Source organism: Rhinichthys klamathensis, unplaced genomic scaffold (assembly GCF_029890125.1).
Source record: "Rhinichthys klamathensis goyatoka isolate OS25496 unplaced genomic scaffold, OSU_Roscu_1.1 h1tg000050l_1, whole genome shotgun sequence".
Classification (NCBI taxonomy): Eukaryota; Metazoa; Chordata; class Actinopteri; order Cypriniformes; family Leuciscidae; genus Rhinichthys; species Rhinichthys klamathensis.
Window position 1 is genome coordinate 2,772,979 of NW_026606596.1, and position 25,263 is coordinate 2,798,241.

Consider the following 25,263-nt stretch of genomic DNA (forward strand, 5'->3'; position numbering starts at 1 on the left):
ACCAGACTATTCACATTAGAAAGCACTACCACTAGAGTGATCCTCAACCAGTACTACAACAAGCATATTTCAACATGTATGTATTATAGGAGGTGTGCACTTCTAGAAGTATGCACTTCAACCTTCATGCACCATAAAAAGTATGTGCTTCAATAAGTGTGTACAGCACATGAAAGTAGACCAGCCACTTTTCCCTTGCTGGGCTTAAGATGAATGAGTCTGAATGGCCTACTTCTTGAACACTAAGAAAGGCTGTTTTTTCTCTCTCAAGGAAAAGTCTGCATTTCAGTCTTGACTAAACATAGGCTGCAACACCCACCAACTGGACTGTCCCATTATTCACACACGCAGAGGAGATTAATGACTCTGTAGAGGACATGAACAGGGAGGTAGCGCTGTTTACTTATGCCTGACAAGTACGCTCTCAGCTCTGTGTCCATGGATCAGTGGAGATCTGTCTTCAAACTGGAGCTGCTGTCTGAGAATTCATCATGACATTTGACAGGTCACTTCTGGCACTGGAGGAAGCATGCAACCTCGATATTTCAACACGCCAACTGAACTAAATTCATCCTGAATTATGAAGAAACAAGCAAACAAAACAATGCCAGTAGTTCTAATGTAAACTATTTGAAGTCCATTCATACAGTATATACTAGTTGAAGTACATATTTTAGTAATGCATACTATTTGAACATACTTCTAGTAGTCTAAACCTCTTATATTGCGTACTTGTTGAAACACATGCTTGTTATTGTACCGGTTGAAGATCACTCTAGTTGTAGTGCATTCTAATGGGATTATCCTTGTTTAGAGCATACTTCTTGTAGTGCATACTTCTTGAAATTCATACTAGCTGAATTACATACTCATAGTACATTCTTATTGAAGTGCATACTAGCATACTACGCCCATGTTTTATAGTGTACACTTAGTGAAGCACATACTTTTTGTAGTGCATACTAATTGAAGTGCATACTTATCAGAGAGCATCTTGTAATATAAACTATTTGAACTTTATTCTTATAGCATAAGGGTATACTAGCTTAAGTACATACTTTTTTAATGCATGCTAGTTGAAACAAATACTTGAAGAAGTACATACCTCTTGTGGTCCGTACTTGTTTAAACACATGCTTGTTGTAGTACTGGTTGCAGATCACTCTAGTTGTAGTGCATTCTAATGGAATTAGTCTTGTTTAGAGCATACTTCTTAGAGTGCATTCTAATTGAAATTCATACATTTCATTTTACTAATAGTGCATATTGAAGCGCATACTAGCTATACAGTACATAGTCCATACGTTTTAAAGTGTACACTTACTAAAGAACATACTTTTCGTAGTGCATACTAATCAGAGAGCAACTTGTAATATATGCACTATTTGAAGTTCATTCTTATAGTATATACTAGCTGAAGCATATTATGCATGCTAGTTGAAAAATACTTGTAGTAGTGCATACCACATGTAGCACATGCTTGTTTAAACATGCTTGTTGTAGCACTGAATGTCATTGTTTGTATTAGTGGTGCATATGCCTTGTACTGCATTCTGGTTTGATTTCATCTTGTTTAGAGCATACTTCTTGAAGTGCATACTAGCTGAAAATATGGAGGTTTGGTCCACTTACCCACAGGGGAGCTTCGAGAAGGGGGCAGCATCGTGCGGCGTGTGGGTGCAGGAGTGTTGGGGGGTTGAGGGTTGCTGCGGCAGGGTGCTCTGGATCCATCTCCAGGGGGCGACGTGGTGACACGGTGAAACGGTGGCTCATCATTTATACTGTTGGGCCCTGAAATTACCCAAAAAAGAGAAAAATGTTTTCTTTTTTGCTTTGCAATTGAGCTGCATATAATTCATTGTGCATCACACAGTAGTCTAGACACTGAATACTGCAGGTCAATTTCTTGTTCTATGATTTACTGTGAATGCTTAATCAGACTGTGCTCATCTCGCTCTCACCTTCACTGTCTTACTCTGCTGCTATCTAAGCACATTATTCATCATCTGTGGTGGATGAGAATTCATCTAACTGCTCATTAACCCCACAACTGAACCCAGACCATCCGTTTATCCCACTCTAGGCTTGATCAATAACCGCAGCCCAGCTCAATATGAACAAATGCTGCAATAAAATGAGAACTGCTTGCCATGTAAAAGAAAAAAAAGAACAAGACATAGTATCTTTTCAATGAGCCATAACAGATTTCACAAACCACATAGGCACTTTTATATAACGGGTCCTTTGAAAGACACTTTCCTCTCTATTTTAGCTTAGTTTCAGTGTAAGGCGACACCATTCTCGGGAGCCCGTACAGAACGCTGCTCTGCTGCTGTGCTATCTCTATGATTTATGAAGTGCTGAGAGAGTATTCCAGGAACAGAGAAGAGCAGACAGATGCAGAAATGCTGACAGTACACGGTCATAAGTGTTTTTAAATACCATATTTTATAACTCCCATGTAACCTGAAGAGTAGAGCAGCCAACAACTGCCATTAATTCAAAGAGATTTTGTTAGCATGAAATCTATAGCCTTTACTGGGCATTAAACATAACCACACTAACAGAATCACTAATCTATGGCAAGAATATTCTGCGGTAAAGGCAATCTGAGGGTGATCTGATAAGGGTAAAGAACTGGAACAAAGTTCTGGCTGCAGAGATGGAGTTTCGGAAACAACAGGAAGTGCCACAGCCCTCCAGCTCTCACAGCAGGATATGTTAAGGTGCAGAGCCGCTGAGAGACGCACTTGATTGGCTGCCGGGAAATAAACCTCGCTGCTTATTGGTGGATTCTCCTCCAAATGTGAGAACCAGTTAACTGCTTGCATTGTGTGTAACTGGGTTAGTAACACAGAGACTCAATCCTTAAGATTTTTTACTGTTTCATCAGCTCTCTGGATTTACATAATCATCCAAATGATGGGAGCATTATACTTGTGTGGTTTGGATCACATTGTGCACCTAAGATATCTACCATTAAAAGTCAGTAGAAAGCATCACGCTCTAGCTACACATTATTTTTAATGAACAAAGTACAATATATGATCTCTAACCTTTTTTCCTTTTAAGAAAATGGTTTAAAAACAGACTGAACCTCTACATTACATGAGCAGTTTGTTTGTTTGTTTATTTATGTATTTGTTTGTTTGAAATGAGATCTGTTAAGTTTGAAACCCTATGACAAAATTTGGAAAATGTCTTAATACAGCTGAAAATCTGGATTTGTGTGATTTTGTTATTTTCATTAATTAAACATTAATTAAATTTAAATAAAATGGGTGTGTAACAGGTTGTAAGATTTAGCCTAAATTAATAATTTATATTTGGTATAGAATAAAACAAAAATCATTTTTATTACTTTGGTAGCACAATTGCTGAGATTAATAAATGCAGTCAACAGTAAAATTTGACAAAAGTCGGATATTTAATTCAGAAAAAATATAATATCTGTCATATAAATAACTGGCAGGGTGCATTGTAGTAGCTTATAGAGGCTTATAAAAATTAAATATAACACACACACACGCGCACGCAAGCACGCACACACACACACACACACACACACACACACACACACACACACACACACACACACACACACACACACACACACACACACACACACACACACACACAAGGTCCTGGAAATACAGTGCAGAGAAGCAATTCACACTTGCTGAATTGAAATTGAAAACAATGCTGCTGACATTTCGATCATAATGAAGACAAATTCTCAGCTTAATATGAGTAATACAAATATACAATTCAGTTTGAGCTGAATAATTTATCAAAACAATGCACCAGAAGGGAATGCGAAAAATAGTAGAAGATTAATTTAATGCGGTTCTGGTGGGGATAAAATTCAGAACCAAATAATCAGCACTTCTTCTCTGGCCTTCTGGCCAACAGAAACAAGTGTAATGTGATAGTACAAAAGCAAGAGATGGAGGAAAACAATGTGTCGGGAAGGAGGAGAGAATAGGAATGCACCTCACGTTGGGCACCACTATTAGAGAAATAAATGATAAACTGGGGAGGAGATAAAAGAAGAGCTAGATAGTTAAATCACCACTGACAAGACCACTATAGAGAAAAGGAGAGACAGACAGAAAAAGAAGTGAAAATAGAAAGCAAAAAGATGCAAGAGGAATGAAAATATCTGGGAGAAAAGAGCTCACATTAAGGATAAGGATTGGGATGGCTTATAAGTGACAGAGGAAATGTGATGGGACCAGATGTTATTCCAGCACAGAAGGTTATTTCCCATCTACCAACATTTAGATGGCACAGCGAAAAAATCAGAATGAAAAATCCGGCCCGGTGAACACAGCAGTGACCTATTAAGAGATGGCGCTTGCGATGCATTATTAAGCACAGAGCATCAGAGGTGCTCCTGAGGATGCCTGGAAGTAAACATTATGCAAATGAAACCCCTCCACTCACAGCCACATGGTAGGATGGGTGCCACTCCAATACTAATACCAAACGGACCTGTGGAATACTGATTCACGGCTCAGCACTGCTTGCAGGAAGTGGACCAATGGGCCAAAACAAACACCAAAATAGTATTTTAGGTAGTGTGCACTAAAACATTTGGACATTATGTAATATGGACTAGACAGTCTACAAATACTCTAATGACTGGTAGTTGACATGTAGTTGCAAAGTTACTAATAGTTAGTAGATTGTCTAAAGTGGACTATCGAAATAAAGTATTTAGTATGTTCAACATCGTACCATAGTACAAAACGTAGTGTGCACTAGGTAGCGTACAGTACGAAATCACAAAATGGTGTTCAATGAAACAATACCACGTTAATCAGTGTGCACTTTTGTCCCACACTATTATCTGTCATTAAGGGTGGACTAAAACATCAGAACATTATGTGCAATAATGTACAAAAAGTAGTGTGCAGAATACATTAGTGTGCACAAGGCAGCATAGTACAGCAGGAAATCTGAACAAAGTGGTGTGCAGTAAAACACGATCACATTGTGCACTAGATACAAAACTAGTAGTACACCTGTGTAGTGTGCACTAACATACTGGCACAGGGGTCTTCTTGAACCTTATTCAGTTCAAAAAAGAGATCAAACAATAATTGGTCGACCCCCTGAATCACAATCATGGATCCACTAAAAATTGCAAACCCCCAGTTGGACACCCCTGTATGTACGCACTACCTGATTAGGTATTTCTGTCCTTTTTTAACGATTGATAGAGTCTGAGAAGATACTTTTTACATGTGTATTATCTATAACTACTCATAACGCAATATATCAAGCTGAACATGATACAACATTAAACATTAATGTTTTTAAACTAAGAAAGAGGGAAAAAAATGGAGGTATTGGAATAGTAGAAGATAAAAAACAGGCCTGGCAGCACTCTGAGAAACGCACTCTCTCTGGGAGGCTTAAGAAGGATAATGGAAACGGAAATTAGCTGAAACAGAGAGCTAGAGATGGCTTGGGATTTTGAGGAAGAAAAGCCTGGTTTGAATCTTCATCCACAGAAAAAATCCTGTAAAAGCTTTCAGGGAAATAGAGAGAATGGGATCAAGACATGTGAGGTAATCAGGCTCCTATGTGGTTATCGATAAGAAGCGAGCAGGTCAGTGCTAATGCAGGCTGGCACATGTAATGTCATTCAAAATCATCATGTTGTCATTTTAATATTTAAGAGTAATGCTTATGATATATGCATGACTTGCTAGTGCTAGGCCATACATTAGAATCAGAACTAGTCTTTACACTGTACAGCTGAGATTGTGAAGGCAGGAGGAAACAGACAGTCCTTAGGGGTAAAAATAGAGAAAAAGTTCATTAGCATCTCTCTGCGCAGTAGGATCATCCAGAGCTCAGCGGTTTGGTGAGTGTGTCAGCATAGCTTACCCAGAGAACAGACTGCCCACCGTCAAATCTGACAGACAGAGAGATGTGGGATTTAGAAGCATACTTATAAAACATACCAATGAGACAAAAACTTCAAGCAATCTAGAGCAACAAACCTATAGTGAAAGCGTATTTATGTTTAGTGTGTGAGAATGTTTCCTGTGCGTGTGAGTGTGCATGTACGCTGTGGTGAACCATCTGTTCTCAGCAGTGTGCATGAGTCAGAGATGGGCTGGAGCGATGGCATCTGTGCTCTCACACCTCCCCCTCTCCACCTCTCCTCACTTTCTATAACACCTTATACTGTCGCTCCCTTTCCTCTTTTCCAACTCTTTTTCTATCCTGTTCTTCCATGTTTTTTTTCTTTTCAGACTACATGAAAAGTGTGCTCTAGATAGTGTGTAGTGCAGTGAATGAGAATTGTTTAAATTACATACTATGTAGTTTTACAATATGAGACGTGTATTCCTTGTCCTTAATAATATGTGAGATTAGAATAGCACATCCTAAATTATAGTATGGTACATTTAAATAGTATGCAAATTGTGCTTGGACGATTTACTTTTATAAACTATACTTTTTCTGGAGTATTTGTGCTAATCTCTAAAATAATATAATAGTAATTATTATATCTCAATTATATTATATTATATTTGTTATAATATAAATATTAGATGAAAATATGAAGTGAAAATTAGAAATGCGGCCCTGGCATCTAACTAAAAACATTAGTTTGAGTTACTTAAATTACAAAAACTAAAAACAAAACTAAATCATTAATCATAGCTATATGGAAATGTTTTAAAATAAATATACAATCATTTTAAAGCTGCATTCCGTAACTTTTTTGGGTTCACAATGATCCAAAATAAAAATTTTAGCAAGAACATAACCAGCCAGTAGAGATTTCACCGATACCGTTACCAGTATCGGTATCGGGTCCGATACTGAGCTCATACTCATACTCTAAAATGCAGATATATCAGCAACCGATACCAGGCAGCGTTTGTACACTTGTGTCCAGACAAAGAAACACGGACAACGTATAATGGGGATAAAAAAGAAGGCTGTCTGTGAAGTAAATGTTATTAGTGGAATATTAAACGAAATATAGTAACACATAGCTGTGGTGCGCGAGCTGATAAGAGAAAAATGCACAGTGGATTGAGCGCGCAGCAGCACGCGGGAGTTGGTCGAGCGCATCATTTTTTAACAGACGTCAGTGGAAAGTTTGTAGTTTAGTCGGATGTCAATGGCTAAGAAAGTAAAACGAGGCATGATGTAGCTTATTATTTACGTTTACTGGCGAAAGAGAGGGAGAGAGAGCTTCTGTTGAATGCTCTTGATTGCTGATCGTTCACTCAGCACTTGTCATTTGGATTAAAACTAAATCGTATATGTAAGTAAAACATGAACTGTTACCTAATGATTTATGTAAAACGAGTGATTCCCTACATTATTACAGGACGTGTGCATACTGTGCAAGTCAAGGAGTTCCATGAACGCAAACATTCAAAGCGCGCGCCCCGAAAACCAGTGTCTCAGCGCGCGATTACTGAATTGAATTGTCTTTCAATCACGTCTCTTACTTGTACTGACGAATTCAAGTGAACATAGACAGTATATTTAAATGTGGTCCGTGCGTTCGGTTTTAAAGGGGCAGCAGTCTAATAAAGCTGCTGCTGTATTTTAATGTTAATCAAACAAAGGACAAATAAATTACTCACTGCTCTTGACTAAATAGGCTACCTTTTGTAAATGTATCTATATTTGTAACTATACTTGATCCATCTATATTTAATTTATTCGGTAATGAATATGCAGTATTTTTTTTACAGTATTACTGTAGTTTTTGTTGTATCAAAATTGGAATAAAGAATTGATATTGTCTAAACATTTGTACCACTGACCCAATCCTCAGCACTGAGCCCTGCTGGAGCAGCTCTAAATATGTGCTGTACTATTAAATGAAAAATAAAATATGATAGAGCAATATAATGAAGAGTGAAAGTAACAGAAGCTCATACAATGCATTTTAGCTGGCTTAATTAAGCATGAAAATAACTGAAGGAAATATGTATTTGATGAACAAATTAAGCCAACCTCTATTACCATACCAATCTCCAGAGAGTTGTCATGACAGAAATAAGGTAGTGTGCACAATGCAGTGTGTATTACAAAAAAGAAGTCAACTAGACGTAAGAAAGTAGTTCACTTGGCAGAGTTGTTCAGCAGTGGATGCCTAGTGTATTGCAAATCAATCGAATCAGGTAGTAGATATTCCACTATGAAAACAGGTATTAACTTCAGTACTGAGGACCGAAATAAATTTTTGTTGTTGTTGTACTGATTTTTTCCCCTTTTATTTTCTCTTCTCTCACTTCTCAACAGCTGTGTAAGTGGTGCAAGTTCCCAAGTGCAGAACACAATGCTGATCTCAGACAATATTCACACATGTTTTCCTCAGAGATTGTTCCCAGATTAATATCTGTCCAGGGAGCTGGATGTTTTGTAACTCAAATTGAGTATATAGTCAGTGTTGGGTAAGTTACTCTAAAAAAGTAATTAATTACTAGCTACTAATCACATATTCAACAGTGTGATTACTGTACTAATTGCTCTCTTTAAAAGTATTGTATTACGTATTACTAATTACTTTCTAAATCCCATATCAACCTTGACCAGTTGAACAATGCAATGATAGACATGAAACTGCTTTACTAATTCTTTCAAATAAATAATATAAAATTGCATAAATTATTCTTGCAACTCACCAAAGTATTTAAAGGGAGAAGATTGCATTGAAAACATTTTAACATTAGATGTTACATTTTGATGTTAAATCCTATTGGATTGAAACAATTGCCCAAAACCCTTCTAAACAGACCATAAGAGAGACCAGTTCTCTCTTGGACATAAAGGTGGAGTGTCAAGAATAAAAGGCAGTTATTTAGTTATGAAGCAAGTATCGCTGTTGGTAATATTCTGTAGTTGCTCATACTTAGTGTATAGAACATTAGAACAGACCCCTAACCCTTTCCATGGAAACAAGGGTGGGCAAGACCAATATCTTTACAGAACCTTTAGACCTACACATACAAACAAAACACATCTAAGAATGAAAATCAATGAAAGCAGCATCACCTTGACTGAAGGTCATTGTCTTTGTGTTGTAGTGTAGGCATGTGTGTTTGTGAATGTGTGTGTTCCCGTAATCTCATCGGTGTGTACTTTACTTTGTTGTTACAGGAAAAGGTCACATCTGATATGTTCAAGTTGTTAGTGTGCTTCCAGTTAAAAGTGTTACTGCACACTGTATGAAATCTATTTTATACAAGCATCAAAACTAGAACAACTTTGAATTTCAGACTCTTGATGATTTTACTTGTGGAGATCTGAAATATCCCAGAGACCAGTCATGTTCATGGAGCGAATGTCACTGAAGAAACCCCAATAGACAATGAACTGAGAGGAAGAAGAAAACGCAAGAATTAAGAGAATTTGGCATGTTCCCGACAGGCTGCGGCATGTGATCACATCCATCAATGCTGCATGCAAGCTGGGAGCTCACACCAACAAACTGACAGTTAGCAATATCCAAAGATAAATTACACTCAGACAGATATAAAAAAAAAAGGATAAAGAATAGGGTATGTTGCCCCAGCCGGAGAGAGGGATGAGATGTGTGATATTTGAAATCGCTGAAAAATTGCATCTTTTATTGCGCTCTCTCTCTCTGAGAGTGAAGGTGGGGCTGTGATGTCTCTATATAAAGAAACTCTGTCTGGGTCTTTGTTAAGGTCAGACGATGCTGGGATTCTCAGAAGCTCACAGTCAGAAGCCAACAGCTTCAAACGGAGTGTTGCCTTTCAGCGCAGTGGCTAATATCAGCCCGCTAAAGCTATTCACTCCCCTACTGAGACATAGAGGACATAGACAGACAGAGACAAAGATAGATTCATGTGTATAATTATCAATTAATTGTTGTTTCATTTGGTTCTTTAGCTAAATTCATTTACAACTACCGGTGTTAGATATAATCGTTCACTTCTTCTTAAAGGGATGGTTCACCCAAAAAAGAAAATTCTGTTGTTATTTACTAACCCACACATCGTTCCAAACCCCAAGAGTTTCTTTCTTCTGTGGAACACAATGGGATGTGCAACACTTTTCCATACAACGAAAGTGAATGGGGTCTGATACGGTTGATTTCTAAAATTCATTAAAGTAGCCCATTATGAGCTATATATTCCAAGTCTTCTGCAGTCATACGATATAGCTTTACATAAAGAATAAAGCAAATGTGTAATTTAATGCATTTTAATGAAAATCTTCCTTTCTGCCACAGTGTTATTTTAACTAAAACTAAAACTATTAAAACTATATATTTGTTGGTAATTAAAACAAAACTGAAATAAAATCAAATATAAATATTAGCTGAAAATTTTTAACTTAAAAAAAACTTAAATTACTAAACTAAAGAACTAAAAACAAATACAAACAGATCAAAGCTACTGTATATATATATATATATATATATATATATATATATATATACACACACAGAATATATATATATAAACTAATAAAAATAACAAAAACCAAATGACAAACTAAAATGAAAAAGAAAATGTAGAACAACAACTATTTCAAAATATTATTTAATACTATAATAGTATACAAGTAAAATAACTGCCACTGCAGCTCACAAATCTCATTTGCGTCCTTAAACTATGACAGAAGCTACGATTTTAACTAAATAAACACTTAGACTTCACTTTATTCCTCATACACAGCTATCCTGTGGGTTCAGTCATTTGGAATATAGTGCACAACTCGTATGAACTACTTTTATGGGACATTCGTTACGCCAATTTGTAATTTTTAGAGTTTAACCGCCCCAGTTCCCATTCCCTTTCAATGTATGGAAAAGCATAACCTTTTAATCTACACAAGGTTGAAAATGAGAGGCAAACATTGACTTGCTGCTCTATCTATCCGGCTTCTCAAACACTAATGACAGCTTAATAAGTCTAGGATTTGCCGTCATCATTCACATTCTCCAATTTAGCCAGTTACAAGTGGACCAAACTCAATCGTTCAGACCTGAGAAATCGATCAACTGTATGTGACGTCCAGTCCCGCAGGGAGGTCTCTGGTATCTACAGGAATCCTAGGTCAATATTTCACACCGATTGGCCACCAAGCCTAAAGCAACAGTCGGTCATTACAAAAGACATTGAGTACAACACACACGACCAGCAAATGCCCTTGTTTACCTAGGACAGGTGGTCATAACACAAGGATGCTCTCAGGGGGTAAAGGTTCATACACTTGTGCCATAAGATTCCACAGTACTATTTACATACCTAAAAATCATTAATATCTGCTAACAATAGCCATATTCTCAGTGACAGCTAAAGATTATTCATTTTATCTAGTGTTTGACTGCTTTTTGTGTTTGTTCTAGGCCTCCAGAAAGTCAATATGCACTCGAAACACCATCAGATCAGCAATCAGCCCTGTAACACATTCAACACTTCAGAGAGAGAGAGAGAGAGAGAGAGAGAGAGAGAGAGAGAGACACTAATTTGCACCTCTGACTTACGTATTAAATAGTGTTGAAGGAATGTGAAAATACAATGACTATAAATAGATCTCATACGTACACACATTGAATGTATGCAATAAGCATCGGCTGCTAAATATTATGCACACCCTGGGTGGATCATAGCCCTAATTTCAACAAGGAATAATAAACTTCGCTATGGAAATTTCAGTAATGAGTTCTAACATAACAGACACACATTATGTCAGGACATGACTATGGTGAGAGAAATGATGTTAGACATTTTGCAGATACAAAACACTGTTTGTAACGACCCCAATTACATCTGAAGTGGCCTAAAAAAAGTATTTGGACACTTAATAATGTCTGCATGCTGTTCGGTTTATATCAAACAAAGTTGAATCTGCACCAACTGCAATGCTACCACTAAAACGGAAACTATTAAAAACAGTTCCAGTACATGAAATAGAGCTGAAATAAAATAAAATATAAATATTACATGAAAATTAGACATGTTGCCTTGGCAACTAATTGAAATAACTGAAGTACTAAAAATACAAAAACTAAATCTGAAAGGTGCAGTAAGCAATTTCTGAGAACCAACCCAAACAAACACACCCCTCCCTTCATTGCTCCTTCAAAATGCATGAACACACAATGCAAGAGTTGATGTCTCTTTATCATAGCCGAAGCGAAGCAAGATAATGCGTTGCGAAAAATAAAGCAAAGATGGCGAATGAACGACAAGGTACATGCATTACATACACAAGCAAGAGTTGCCAGCAGCACACTCGCTCTCCACCCCCATCATGAGTGTATACGCCCCCTACTGCTGATTGGCTACAAGTGTGTTGTGGTGTTCGGTCCAATCCAGTTTCATCAAGGTTTCTCAGAAATCACTTAAAAGGATAGTTCACCCAAAAATGATATCATCATCTAGTCACCCGTATAAATATCTTTGTCCTGCTGAACATAAAGGAAGATATTTTGAAAAAAGTTTGAAACCAGACCGCATTGGGGCACCATTGACTTCCATTCTTCAAAATATCTTCCTTTGTGTTCAGCAGAACAAAGAAATGTATACAGGTTTGGAACGACATGAGGGTGAGTAAATGATGACAGTATTTTCCTTTTTGGGTGAACTATCCCTTTAATGCATTTTTAACTGGCCTTTATTTCGTTTTACATGAAAATACGAAGACATCCTATTTGTTAATTCTTTTAATAAAATATTTGATCTGTTTTATAATTTTAAACAAACTTCAAAAGTGTGCTGTCTGTCTTTAAAATGAATGTTTTTCAGGGCTCCTGTCTACAAAATAGTGTTTGGGGCCACTGTAACACACCTTCCCACTTTAATTTTCTCAGTATTTCTCTTGTGCATCTTTTTGCTCCATACAAACAGGACTGTGAACGCTGAGGGATTCCTCTTCCCAAGTGATTCCAGGATAAAAAGACCTGATGACATAACTCATCCAGTGACGCATGTAACTCCAGATGCCTGAATCTGCAGCTACGTCAACTGTTACCGGGAGAAGCCCGGCCAACATCACTTATGTAGGTCGCATTAAAAACACATGCGGCGCCGCACGCAGATGCCAATTTTCAAAGACGGCCCCCTTTAAAAGCAGACTGGAATCTACTTCAGCAGGCTCTGATCATACTGTGGATCTTTCATGTTGACTCACGGAGCTAGTTATGAAAGAAGCCCACTCGGATCAAACACAAAGTTTCTTCTGTGACCTAAAACAAAGGCCAACTAAAGAAAAGTCTGATTTTGTAAAACAAATACTCAACTTTTTTGTGTTTTTTGGTCTGCTACGCTTAATATCCCATGATTCCATGTTAGAGCACACAGTTATGAGCAGAATATGTAAATGAAAGGGGATCTGCACACTGCTTGTAGGTAGAGTTAATAAAATGATGCAAATTGCATTATAATTAACTCTAAAAAGTGGAGCATTATGCTTTTATGTAAACTGTACCTCAGGGATCTCACATAACAATGCACTTAGCTACAAGTACTTTAGATGGCATCTTAAATTGTAGTGTGTATAGGTGTTTAGTGGGGTCTAAAAGTCTGAGACCTCAATTGAAAATGCTTTAGTTTAGCATTTTTCTATTTTAAAAAGTGAAATATTAACGTGAATTTCGTAATTCATTTTGCTTCAAAGACAACTGACCTTTTGTACAAAGCCTTTCACATGGTAAGTGTCAAAGATTTTCATACACTACCGTTCAAATGTTTGGTGTCCGCAAGATTTTATTTTATTCTTGAAAGAAATTAATACTTATACCCACTTAATAATCGATCAAAAGTGACTGTAAAACATTCATAATGTTACAAACTATTTTTATTTAAAATAAATGATGTTCTTTTGAACTTTCTATTCATCAAACAATTACAGAAAAATGGTATTCACAAAAAATATTCACAGTTTTGAAAAATATTAAGCAGCACAACTCATTTCAACATTTGTAATAATAAGAAATGTTTATTTAGCCCCAAATATTGCAGCCTCTGTGTGCTTTTTTCAAAAACATTAACACATATTTTTAATGTGGTTTCAGATTGTCAGGTCCCACTGGACAAATCTACATTTATAGTGTGTCATAGTGTTTGTGTTTCAGTAACTCACGGAAGGCGGGTCGGCAGGGGTCACTCCGTGTGCTGTCGGTCGAGTGGTTACTGGACACGGAGGAGACACTAGAGCTCCGAACAAACCCAAAGGCAGCCAGGCGAGCCGGCGGGAGGCGCGAGTATCCAGGAGGACGGAGGCCAGTCTGAGCTGGCTTCGGCAGGAAGGATTTAGCAGCTAACCCAGTCGCCACCGTCTTTCTCTGATCTGAGGGTGAATAAGACTATGATTAGTACTCAAATTCACTGAAAAAGAGAGTTCTAGGAAATAAAAACCACCACATACTGCTTTTTTCAGTCCATGGAGGTCAACATATTCTTATAATGGTGTGACAAAATGAGGCATAGAAATGTTTTCTGTTGGTACATCATCACATGACTGTCGCAACTGAGAAACAGACGCAGGAAAAGAAATTCAGAAAACACAAGAAAAAAAGAAAGTGAGTGTTGTGTCCTAAAATGAACTATTTCTAGGCAGACTGGCTTTAAAGATACTCACAGTAGGATAGAGAGAGAGACTGTGGTGTTTTACAGCCTCTCTCTGATGAGAGGTAAAAATCGCTTTAAAAAACTCCTGAAAGAATCATAAAGAGGTTGGCGGCTGTCTGCCTCCTCTGCCCACAGCATGACTGGCCATTCATCAACATATATATCACTGTAATATTCACATGGAGAAGGGCGATGAGTCACATTTCTCATCCATTGAGGGAGTCTAATTTAATATAAAATGTTTGCCAAAACATGTCATAAAGCCCCTATATGAGCTCAAAAAGCTTTAATATAAATTCTTAAGAATTTCATTAATCTATTAATTATGTGCAATAAAAGTGTGTTTCTGGATGTACTTGCAATTGTGTGGTTCTGATTGGACAGTGTCTGGTGCCTAACAGGAGTTTGCAGGTCTCCAGCAGAAGCCCTTTCTTTTTTAATTAGTCCAGGAGGCCAGTTGTTAAAGAGGCCATTGATTCCTCTAAAATCAGTTGTGCACACATGATTGTGATATCAGTGCTTAATAATGGCCTCAATTGAATAGAGTAGTGGATTTTCTAAACCCTATTTGCTTATTTTTACACCAGTAAAGATGATTAAATCTGTTTACATGCAATTAATAAGGATCATTATCTTTTTTTCCCCGCTCTCAGCTCTTTGCACTGTAGGTCTTCATATCAGATACCTCTTATTGCTGGCACCATGGGAACTGTCCTGCTGTCAAATAAAAAAATATGATTTTAGGAAGCACAAGAAGAAGAGGGAAGTGGCACAAAAATATGCACATGCAAAGAGCTACTGCAGGGTGAATTTAGGGACCCACTTCCAGGCTTGCTTTGAACTGGCAGTCTCCTCCCACCTAAGGTCATAATTTGGGGCAGGTGGAGAGAATGATCCCCTCCTGCTCTTGGAGATAAAGCACCTCGAATTCCCTGTTCCCAAGACGCTGTGATTGGAGCAAACCGTAGCGCATACTAAATGACAATCTACCATTTCTCATTTTGTCTGTCGCATTCTCAGACGTTTATTAGACTGCAGTGTCAGCAGTATGCTTCAAAGACGCATTCTTCACAAATGAAAACACACACATACACACTCAAGCAAACGCACACAACAAAGCACCCCCTCATCCATTCATCTCTAATCAAAGTTTCCCTGGCTCAATCGCTTCCCCCAGCGCCCCCTCCCACCCCAACCCCGGGCCATCAAGGTCTTTAATGAAATTGCAGGCAGCTTCTGCTTCAAGTGAGGGCTGTGGTCATTAAAGATAAATGTGTTCCTGTTCTCTCTCTCTGAGATTTTTTTTCACCATCAATCGTCTTTATTCCTTCCTGTTCCTACTTCCCAATATTTCCGGATTGCCCAGATCATTAGTCATCCATCATAGCTTTGATTTTGCATTTTCAATGTTTATTTATTTGTTTGTTTTTCACGCAAAGAAAGTGAATGGTGACCACTGCTGTTCCCATTCATTTTTACTGTATGGAAAAGGAAGCTTGGAAATTCTGCCAACGAGAAATTTTTGGGTGAACTGCCCCTTTAACACCACAGTGGAGTCATTTTCTCAAAGTGTTACGAATAAATAAAAAGGAAAAGGAATGTGTGTGTGCGCGCGCGCGCGTGTGTGTGTTTGTATGTAAATTTATAATTATGGATTGAAGCTCAAGAACTCATTGATTTCTTACTGAGTGTTACAATGCATGAATACATTACTAGAGCTCTTTTAACAAGCCATCAGTGATAAACACTTAACTGTATTAATGAAGAATGAAATGCTGCTAAACTGTATGTTGTCACGGGGTAACCAAGGAAGACGAAGAGGATCACGAATAACAACAAGGTTTGTTTATTTAAATAACTCAGAACTAACAAGCGAGACAGCGTGTAAACGTAAACACGAACAATACCGGACAAACACTGAGTGAACAGGAAGAACGTTCACACTGCAGGGGCTTAATGCTCAATTCCGATTTTTTTTTTAAATTCGATTTTTGTGCAAGGCCGTTCACATTTCCAATTAAATGCGACATTTTGTGATCTCCTGTGTGAACGTGAACGTGAAATGACCCAGAAGTGACCCGCATGCGCAGAAGAGTAGGCTACTGAACGGTCAACGACGTCACTTGTTGTTTGCGGAAGTAGCTACACATGGATGTCAACAGTGGAGCTCGTTTAGCAATATTAAAGTTATTTTCCCAACAGAGCCAGCACAATTACAATCTTCTCATTCCCGCCTTCAACGCAGAATTATGACGTTTGTCGCATATCAATGATGTGCGGGTCGGATACATGTGACCTGGCCGTTCAGATTGAAGTCGCATTTCAAAAGATCGGATACATATCGGATTTGGACCACATACCCAAGTGGCCTGGGTCGCATTCGAATCTGTATCGTTCAGACTGTCATGAAAAGATCAGATACAGGTCGCATAGAGGCAAAAAAATCGGAATTGGGTCGTTTCAGCCTGCAGTGTGAACGTAGCCTTATATACACAATGGTGATAATTAAACACAGCTGAACCAAATTATATAACTAATAATGATGTGTGACCATGGAGATGGAAGACAGGCGGGAACTCAACCAAGGGAATGCAATGTGACAAAACAGAAACAGAAACTGAAAGTCCTTGAAAACAAACTAACTGAACATAACTGTGACATATGTCATGTTAATAAAAACACAAAAAATACATTGCACAATGCCAAAAGAAGGTACTCTGCTGGTCGCCATAGACAGCTCTTTGATTGGAATCTAAGGACGTAACAAAACCTAATAAGCAATCAGAGATTCTTTGCTATGCTACTTCAGTGCATTAGAAAATTTCCAAGAAGATTTTAATCAAAGACCGATTTTTGTCGACCGAGCCTAGTGACCAGAATCAATTGTTTTCATTGTTTGAGAGTGTGAAAAATTATGTGACGTGAGATGATCTATAACTCCAGTGGGAAATAATTACTGTTGTGGAAATTTTAATAGTCATTGATCCCTAACAGATATCATAAGAGAGAGAACCTATTCAATGTGTAAAATATAGATGATTCAAAGAATGTCACATGTGTGTCTCACTTGTAGTGAGAGAAGATTCTGTTTATGTACCTGGGGAGGCAGAAGAGGGAGACACTCCAGAGAACAGACGAACAAGGACCTCTGACCTAGATGTCAGAAGGCCATTTTGGTGCAGGGGGGCTTATGGGCCAACTAGTGACGTCTATGGAAAACTACTGGGAGGAAGGCTCTGGGGGGAAGAAGGCCTTGAAACTAAGATAAAAGCTAGTTCAGTCTGTCTGGGGGTGTGTCACTCTTCTGCACAGGGTAACAACTGTGTATTAGACTGCTCCTATTCTTGCAAGAATAAATACTTCTATTTTATATAATTTGACTCTGAGTGTCTCTTACGCAGTGATGTTTGTTTGTTTGAGATGAATTTTTGCCACAACAGTTTTGGTGTCAGAAGTGGGATTCCTTGGACGTGCCTCCTGGACCTGAGATCGGACGGTGTTTGGCCACCTGGACTAAGTAAGTTCCAGCTCTACCTCGTAAACTTGAGAGAGAGGGGCCGACCGATATCAGGGCCGGGAGAATCGACCACTGGAATCTAAAGAACCCGCAGGTGGCAACAGAAGCATCTCTGGTAAGAGACAGTTCAATTTATTTTCTTTTGGGTAAGTTAATTAAATTCAGTTTAATTGGGGAGAAGAGTGAAATTGAACCATATTGGCTGAAGGCTGTTTCTGTGGTACGTAATCTGAGATTAATTGAGATCTATATAGATCAAGAAATTTCAAACAGATACGAGGGAAAAATCTGAGATTAATTGAGGTCTGTAACAGAACAAGAAATTTCAAGCAGATAAATAATCTGGGATTAAGTGAGAACTGTAACAGATCAAGAGATTTCAAACAGATAGGTACCCTGAAAATTAGTTGTTCCACGACGGAGCAAATTGTTTTTAGGTGCTGAGGCTAATTAGGGGGAACCAGAATTTTTTGGTAAACCATAATTAGGAGGGCACTAATAGTGCAACCCGACCGATTTGGGTTAAAAGAAAAGAATCGGATTTGTTAGGGACGCCTAAACAGATTACAGAAAACGCGCGTTGAAGAGAAATCCACAGAGAACAGAAAGCAGCCAGTATGGGGATGTCTCAAAAGCAAGCTTGCGAAATTTGATACACCGGTTTTCTGTAGAACTAGGAAAGTATGGGGGAAAAAATGTATGTTTTAGATATTGAAAAAACTGAGAAAATACCATGATTTTCCCAGGGAGGGAACACTGAGCACAAATAGACTAAGAGTGTGCGAGAATCAGTGGAACAGGGCAGCGGGACAAAAGGTTGTTGTGGCTGCGTTCAACATGTGTGTAAAAAATGTGAACAGATAATGGATTGTTCAGTTGAAGATAAAATGTCGAACTGCCAGGAGAAATAATGTTTTTTACTTCTTTATCCAGTAAATGGATGCATGACATTAGATGTCTATAGAACTTAAATTTATATGACAAGGATTGAAGTGGCAAGAAGCAATAAGGCTGTCTGTGTGGAATAGAGGGAACTGTAAGTGAGGTATGTGTGTGTGGGGATTGTTCAAACAATCATGTACTGGTTAGATAATGAAGGAACTGGCATGTAGGGAAAAGAAAGGAGAAATATAGTAGAAAACTATATGTGATGAAAATAGACATGGTCTGACAGAATTTATGGAAGTCAAATTAACTGTTTAAATGATATGAAAAGTTTTAGAATAAAATAAGGCATTGTATGATTGACAAGGATTAACATGATATGAAGAATGTTTTGAGCAGAATGGGGAACAATTCTAGATTTTGATAAAATAATGATTGAAATGATGATATATCTGCTTTATTTTATTAATGTTAAGAAAATAAGGGTATTGAAGCAAGTAGCTATAATGGTTGTCTGTGTAATTTACGGACTGAGTAATATAATCTGTTTTGGAGAAACAGTAGAGATAAGACTGAGACAATAATGATAATATTAAGTTGAATCTGCAGACTAACCATGTAATGGAAGGGAAAAGGCTTCAAACCAGTTGTAATGAAAATAATGATGTACAAATTGTTACACTTTATGAAGAGTAACTGAACAGTCCGGGAAAATAAATAAATAGATAAATAAATAGAGAGACAGAAGAGAGCAAATGCTGTAAACAGCTCTGCTCTGAAGATCTCACTTTGAAGAGATTTGCAGATGATGTTTTGTAAAAGATAAGCTGGGATAACAGCAACAGTACTTGTAATTAGTGTTGTTGATGATAATACCAAATTACTAAGGTAAAGACAGAAAACAAATTCGAATATTTTGAGCATTTTCTGTGCTGCTCATGAAATTATGTTCTGCCAATAATAATGATAAAGAGTATGATTTGGCTATTGTGATTTGAATCCGCCATTGGTGGATGGTCAAAGGAATACAGAGAACTGCTTATCAGTGGCTCTGTTTACATTCCTGAATGGGACACACACTGCTTCAAGAGTGTGCAGTTAGTTGGAGCCGTTTGCAAGCTCACAGTGATCAAACTATAGTCAAGGACAGGTGTCTGATGCTGAAGTTGAGGCTGAAACAAATTCACTAGATGACAGAGAGTGTTTTAATGGTGGTCATCAGGACAATTTAGTAGGTAACTGTAAATTACCACCGAGAGGGGTTTTAAAAATGTGATAAAATGACAACACATTTCTGGTAATAATATTGGTTTAAAAATAGATCAGTGTTTAAATGACGACAGTGACAATTTTTGGTCTGAGAAATAAGATATAAAAAAAAGATCAAAAGATTGAAGTCTTAAAGTGAATCCTTTTGAAGAAAAGATCTATAATAGTAATTTTTATAAGTGAATTGAATACAGGTTGATGCAAAATGAATGACTGCAACAAATGTGAGTTGCAAAATATAGTAAAGGTAACTAGAAGGAGAATTGTGTTTTAATTAAGCATTTTTAAAAGGGTTCAGGTAATATAGAGAGACAGATCTCAAAGATGATTTATAATAACTGCAAAAGAGGCAGTAGCCTTGTAAAAGTTAGTGTGAATCCTGATTGGAGACTGATAAACTCCTAGAAGAGAAAACTTTGAGGTCAGATATTAAGTTATGGTAATTGAGAACTTGACAACTAAAATTGAGATTGAGAAATGTGAAACGTTATTGAGAACTAGAATAATTACCTTTATGTAAGAACAAATAAGCAGAAGCAGTGTTATAGGATTAACAGTCGCGAAATGTAAAATGTATAGAGAGGCATTTGATTAAACAAAAAAGGCCTGCTAGTGTTGACCATGAAAAGAACAGAGCTGATGTTTTGCTTTCAAAAGATAAGTTTGTTATTGGCTGTATTGAACAGTTCGCTTATCTAAAATCTGATGTGTGCTGTGCCTGAAACTGCCAGTGCAACAGACTCAATCTGAGTGGAAAATTTGTAATGTCTAAATTCCCTGAGGTGGGCAAAAGACAAATATAAATAATATGTTTATTTGAAACCGTATGTAATTTCTGGCAAAGATGCCTTAAGCTGGGATAGAGTTAAAAGATGATAGATAAATGTTTGATGTTAGAAGTATATGAGAGAGCAGTGTACCATCCAATAGAGTCTCAGAGTCTCTCTCATTCAATGAGTCAGCTAAAAGCTGTTATCTGTGATAATGTGTAAAGCACAGTGTGTCAGTTGAAGAATCATAGACACAGAGATGGTAAAAGAAACCATTTAGAGAGCAATTTGTTTTAAAAGTAAAACTGAATGACTTTAAAGAAGTATTTAAAATAATAATACAGATAGAGATGACATTTTGATTAGCTTATTTTAGGACCAGTAACTTCTTTGTCTGATTTAGTCTCCACCATTCAGGACCGATGGCTCCGGCTACAGATGAAGTACACTGAATGTACGGTTGTGATCTAAATTCACTGAGTATAAATCTAAGCAGCTAGGTTTCTGCTTTTAAGATGGTTAATGGATTTAAGTGATTAAATACTGTTGTTATTAATCTGTCTCCCTATGTGAACACTATTAGGCAATCCGAATGGCTCTGGTGACTCTTGAACGTGCCTTTCCTAAGCTCCAGAAAACAGCTGAGTTCTGTTGAAGCAAACAGCCTGTGATGGGAAAGAGCGGTCACCAGTGTGTACAGTGGCTACTCAATGACGGGTTTGATCTTCCTGGCCAGGGGACAGCCTAACGCAGGGGGTCACGAACATTGGGCGCCTCCGGGATGGAGGTGTTATATGTGAGAAAGGTATGAGAGTTGAGCGCTGATTACTGGAGGCCACCGGGGTCAGCAGAGCATTGAGAGGTGAGATGCGCTGTGAGGGACAGTCACGGCGGTCTGACCCAGGAAATGCGAGTTCCTCTATTTACCACTCGCCAGAAGAAACCGCATTAGTTGTATGGCTTGTTTTTTTATTGTGACAAGCGTCTGCAAATATGCCAGGGGAAAACACCCTGATGGAGATTATAGATAAAGGGCGAACAGGAGTGGGCTTTCAAGAGCCAGCTGAGGCCATGAAGTGATTCCCATTAGTTGTTGTGGAGACAGTAATACATTTTTTTTTATGTACTGGTTGCCTTATGGGCAAGGAAAATCATAGTGTTGATTTTGAACTAATATGTTATAACATAGTTTTAACTCTTGAAGGTCGTTAGACATGGTGGTGGCTAAAGATGAAGACAGCTTTTGTAGATTTGAGAAAAGTCTGGATAACAAAGGTGAATGGTCAAAGGTTATTGTAATGAATACAAATTTTGTCTAAGTTACAGCCTTAGGAGGCTGGGGGGGGGGAAATATTATTTGTTTATAGTGAGAGAGACTGCCTGAGTTGGAGGAAGGGATGGTAACTGTGTCTGTCTTTCTGTTATCGGCCTGCTAGAGCAAGCTGAAGCAAAATAATGATAATGAAACAAAACAACCCAGCTGACTTGTTAAATTCTAATGAATAATGAACAAGACATGCTTTGAAACTGGTTGGGAGACCATGTAAAATTAGGTAGATGCTACAGGAAAATGAAAAGGTTTAAAATCTTATTTAAAATTTAAATCTTTTAGCAATAATATAAAGAAAAATGAATATTGAAAATGAACAGTTAACATATGTGTGTCTAGTACGAGTGTGTGTGATGGTGACAGCACTTTATGTCTTGTATGTATTAGTTTGGGGCACTAATATTCCGCCTGAATGCTGTGTATATTGCGTCATTAACCTCTGGAATGAGTTTATCATTACAGATGGGTTAAGGCAAATGACAAATTTTAAAGAAGCTGATAATTCTGATGAAAAGACAATACAGAACATGGGACAAGCTTTAAGTTGATTGGCCATCAAGCTCTGTCTGGTAGTAATACTTTTGTCATACATAATGTAGATTTGAAGATCAGTTTAAGTAAATTGGAATTGTGTAGTTGTAGATCACCATCTGGCATGGGCTGAGATAAATGAAAATGTTGTAGATTTGAGGGAAACAACAAAGTGACATATTGGCTAAGTCAACATGAAATTATCAAGAGAGCCTCTCACATTTATGATTATTGTGAACAAAGGGGGAGAAATGATTGACTGACAATGACCAAGTCTGTACAGCATGACCTGACCTGATAGAAACAATTGATGACTTTGGAAATGTTTGTAGATGACTGACTTGAGAGACCAAACAACAGGCCTGAAAAGCGGGATTTGCTGTGAGACTCAGGGCCATTGCCCTTCAAATACTGCGAGAAGAAGATGAGATTGTGGCTTTAAGTGAAGAATGTAATATTTTTGTTTCAGAGACAGGGAAAGATGTCTGGAGGAAATTTGTCTGAAGGACAATGTTTGGATTAGTGTTGATGGCAAACTTTATCAAAAACACTATGTTAAATGTTATGTTAAATTGATGCTCGAGTTGTGTCGTGCATCAAAAGGGGGATGGTATAACAATTGCCAAATATGGTTTATTAAGGGGTTCACATTTGCTGAATAAATGTTGGGAGAACACTAGGGGTAATTGGATAAAAGCCCTGAAAGAAGCCATTTTTCTGCCTAACAAAATTTATGTCTGTGAGTGTGCTGCACACACCAATAACAAAGATTGTTTCAACAGGAAACGCCAGGGCATCGAAGGACACGGGAGAACAGTAGACAAAAGAAACTACGTACTTTACTATCTGACAATAACCTCGAAATTTGTTTCTCTTTACAGAGAGCATGCAGGATTGGGAGACAGGATGAATTTATGGATTATGGATGAATTTGGCTAACTGTCCTGGCCTGGGTTATTATTGTGGAAGAAAGGTGCTACACCTGCGCAGCGCATAACTTAAAATTTTCCTTTTACAGAATGTCAGGATGGATTGCATCAAGCTGAACTGATTGTGTTTCCAAATGTATGAATATTGACTTGTTAACGTAAGCAAAGTGGATATGTGTTTTTCAGGGGAAAAGGACTGAGTGCTATTAAGTGAGCAAGAAATTATCCGGTGATAATGTTTCAGATTGTTGAATCCACAGGTCACACCAAAGGGGACGAGCGGCAAGACAAGCGGTCACTAACAAAATACTTAAGGTCTCCATTCACAGGTGACGGGAAGCAGGAAATGGTTCATTCCAGTGGGGGTGCGGTGGTGATCTCAGGAGATCAGTGTGTCACCTGGGTCCAAGCCTCTCACCTTAGACAACACCAACAGGCCACAATCATCCCATAGTCCATGGGGCGAACGAGATGATCAACACGCCTGGAGGAGGATGTGAACCAACTAATGGTTTAAGAATGTCGTTTTGTGATTATTTTGAGGATTTATTTGATTAAATCAAAATAGGGCTTAGTATTGATATACAGTAGATCAAAAGATTTGATTGGTTACTTATTCATTAGGAAATATTTAAGGAAAATGTTTTTGGGAAGAGAAGATCTATTAATTAATGTAAATTATAGGGATAATTGTTGAAGCTTATTAAGTAGAACCACAGCATGTTTGAATTAAAAGTTAAAGGTAAAAGAACACGGAACGTCCGTGGGGCGAACGAGATGATCAACACAACTGATGGTTTAAGTTTAACAGAAGAATCTGTTTTTGTGATGATTTTGTTTGATTGAATCAAACAAGGTTGTTCTTGATTTGATTGTAAATGTAGAAAATATATTGATTGTGTCCGTAATGGAAATATTAGAGTTAATATTGAACAACTGCATTGGTTAGAAGAATGGATAAAATTATAAGACTTCTCTGGTTAGATTTTGTTAAATATGGCATTAAATAGAGCTTACAAAATTGAATTAGAAGTGAACAAAATATGGTTAGGAAAACCGAGGTGAAATATGGAGATGGGCGTAGAATAATGGAAAAGGCTTAATGATAGGAGTTAGGATTGTTATTCTAATAATTTTGTTATTCATGGGTGAATATGATTACAGTGACAGGTGAAACATGCTGTCTGTTCAATTGGTGAAAATGACAGTCTATCCCAAGGATGAACAAAATTATGTGACGATACATGTAGCGGGAGCTACAGTGAGATATGTGTTAAATGTATGTTCTGTTTGTTTTTCTTCTATTTGTTTATTTTCTGAGAAAGATTAAGGGCAAAAGATTTAAAGAAGGTTACAAGCAGCGGTCATCCGTGTTACGAGATGGCGTACAAAGATAGGGGTTGAAACTGAGGGATTTTTTATTATAGTTTTTCTGTTT

The 25,263-nt window shown here is 37.6% G+C and overlaps 2 protein-coding genes across 3 annotated transcripts in view; one reads left to right on the top strand and one right to left on the bottom strand.

The window, feature by feature from the left end:
- Positions 1–25,263, top strand: part of slc43a2b (solute carrier family 43 member 2b) — a 186,837-nt gene that overhangs the window by 33,215 nt on the left and 128,359 nt on the right. The gene's annotated exons all lie outside the window — the stretch shown is intronic.
- Positions 1–25,263, bottom strand: part of mtus2a (microtubule associated tumor suppressor candidate 2a) — a 43,398-nt gene that overhangs the window by 13,933 nt on the left and 4,202 nt on the right. For both annotated transcript variants that reach the window (XM_056247765.1, XM_056247764.1), the window contains exons 3-4: positions 14,107–14,313; positions 1,633–1,791 (exon numbers count right to left, since the gene is read on the bottom strand). In XM_056247765.1, the coding sequence (XP_056103740.1) occupies positions 1,633–1,791; positions 14,107–14,313 (366 nt within the window). The remainder of the gene's footprint in view (positions 1–1,632; positions 1,792–14,106; positions 14,314–25,263) is intronic.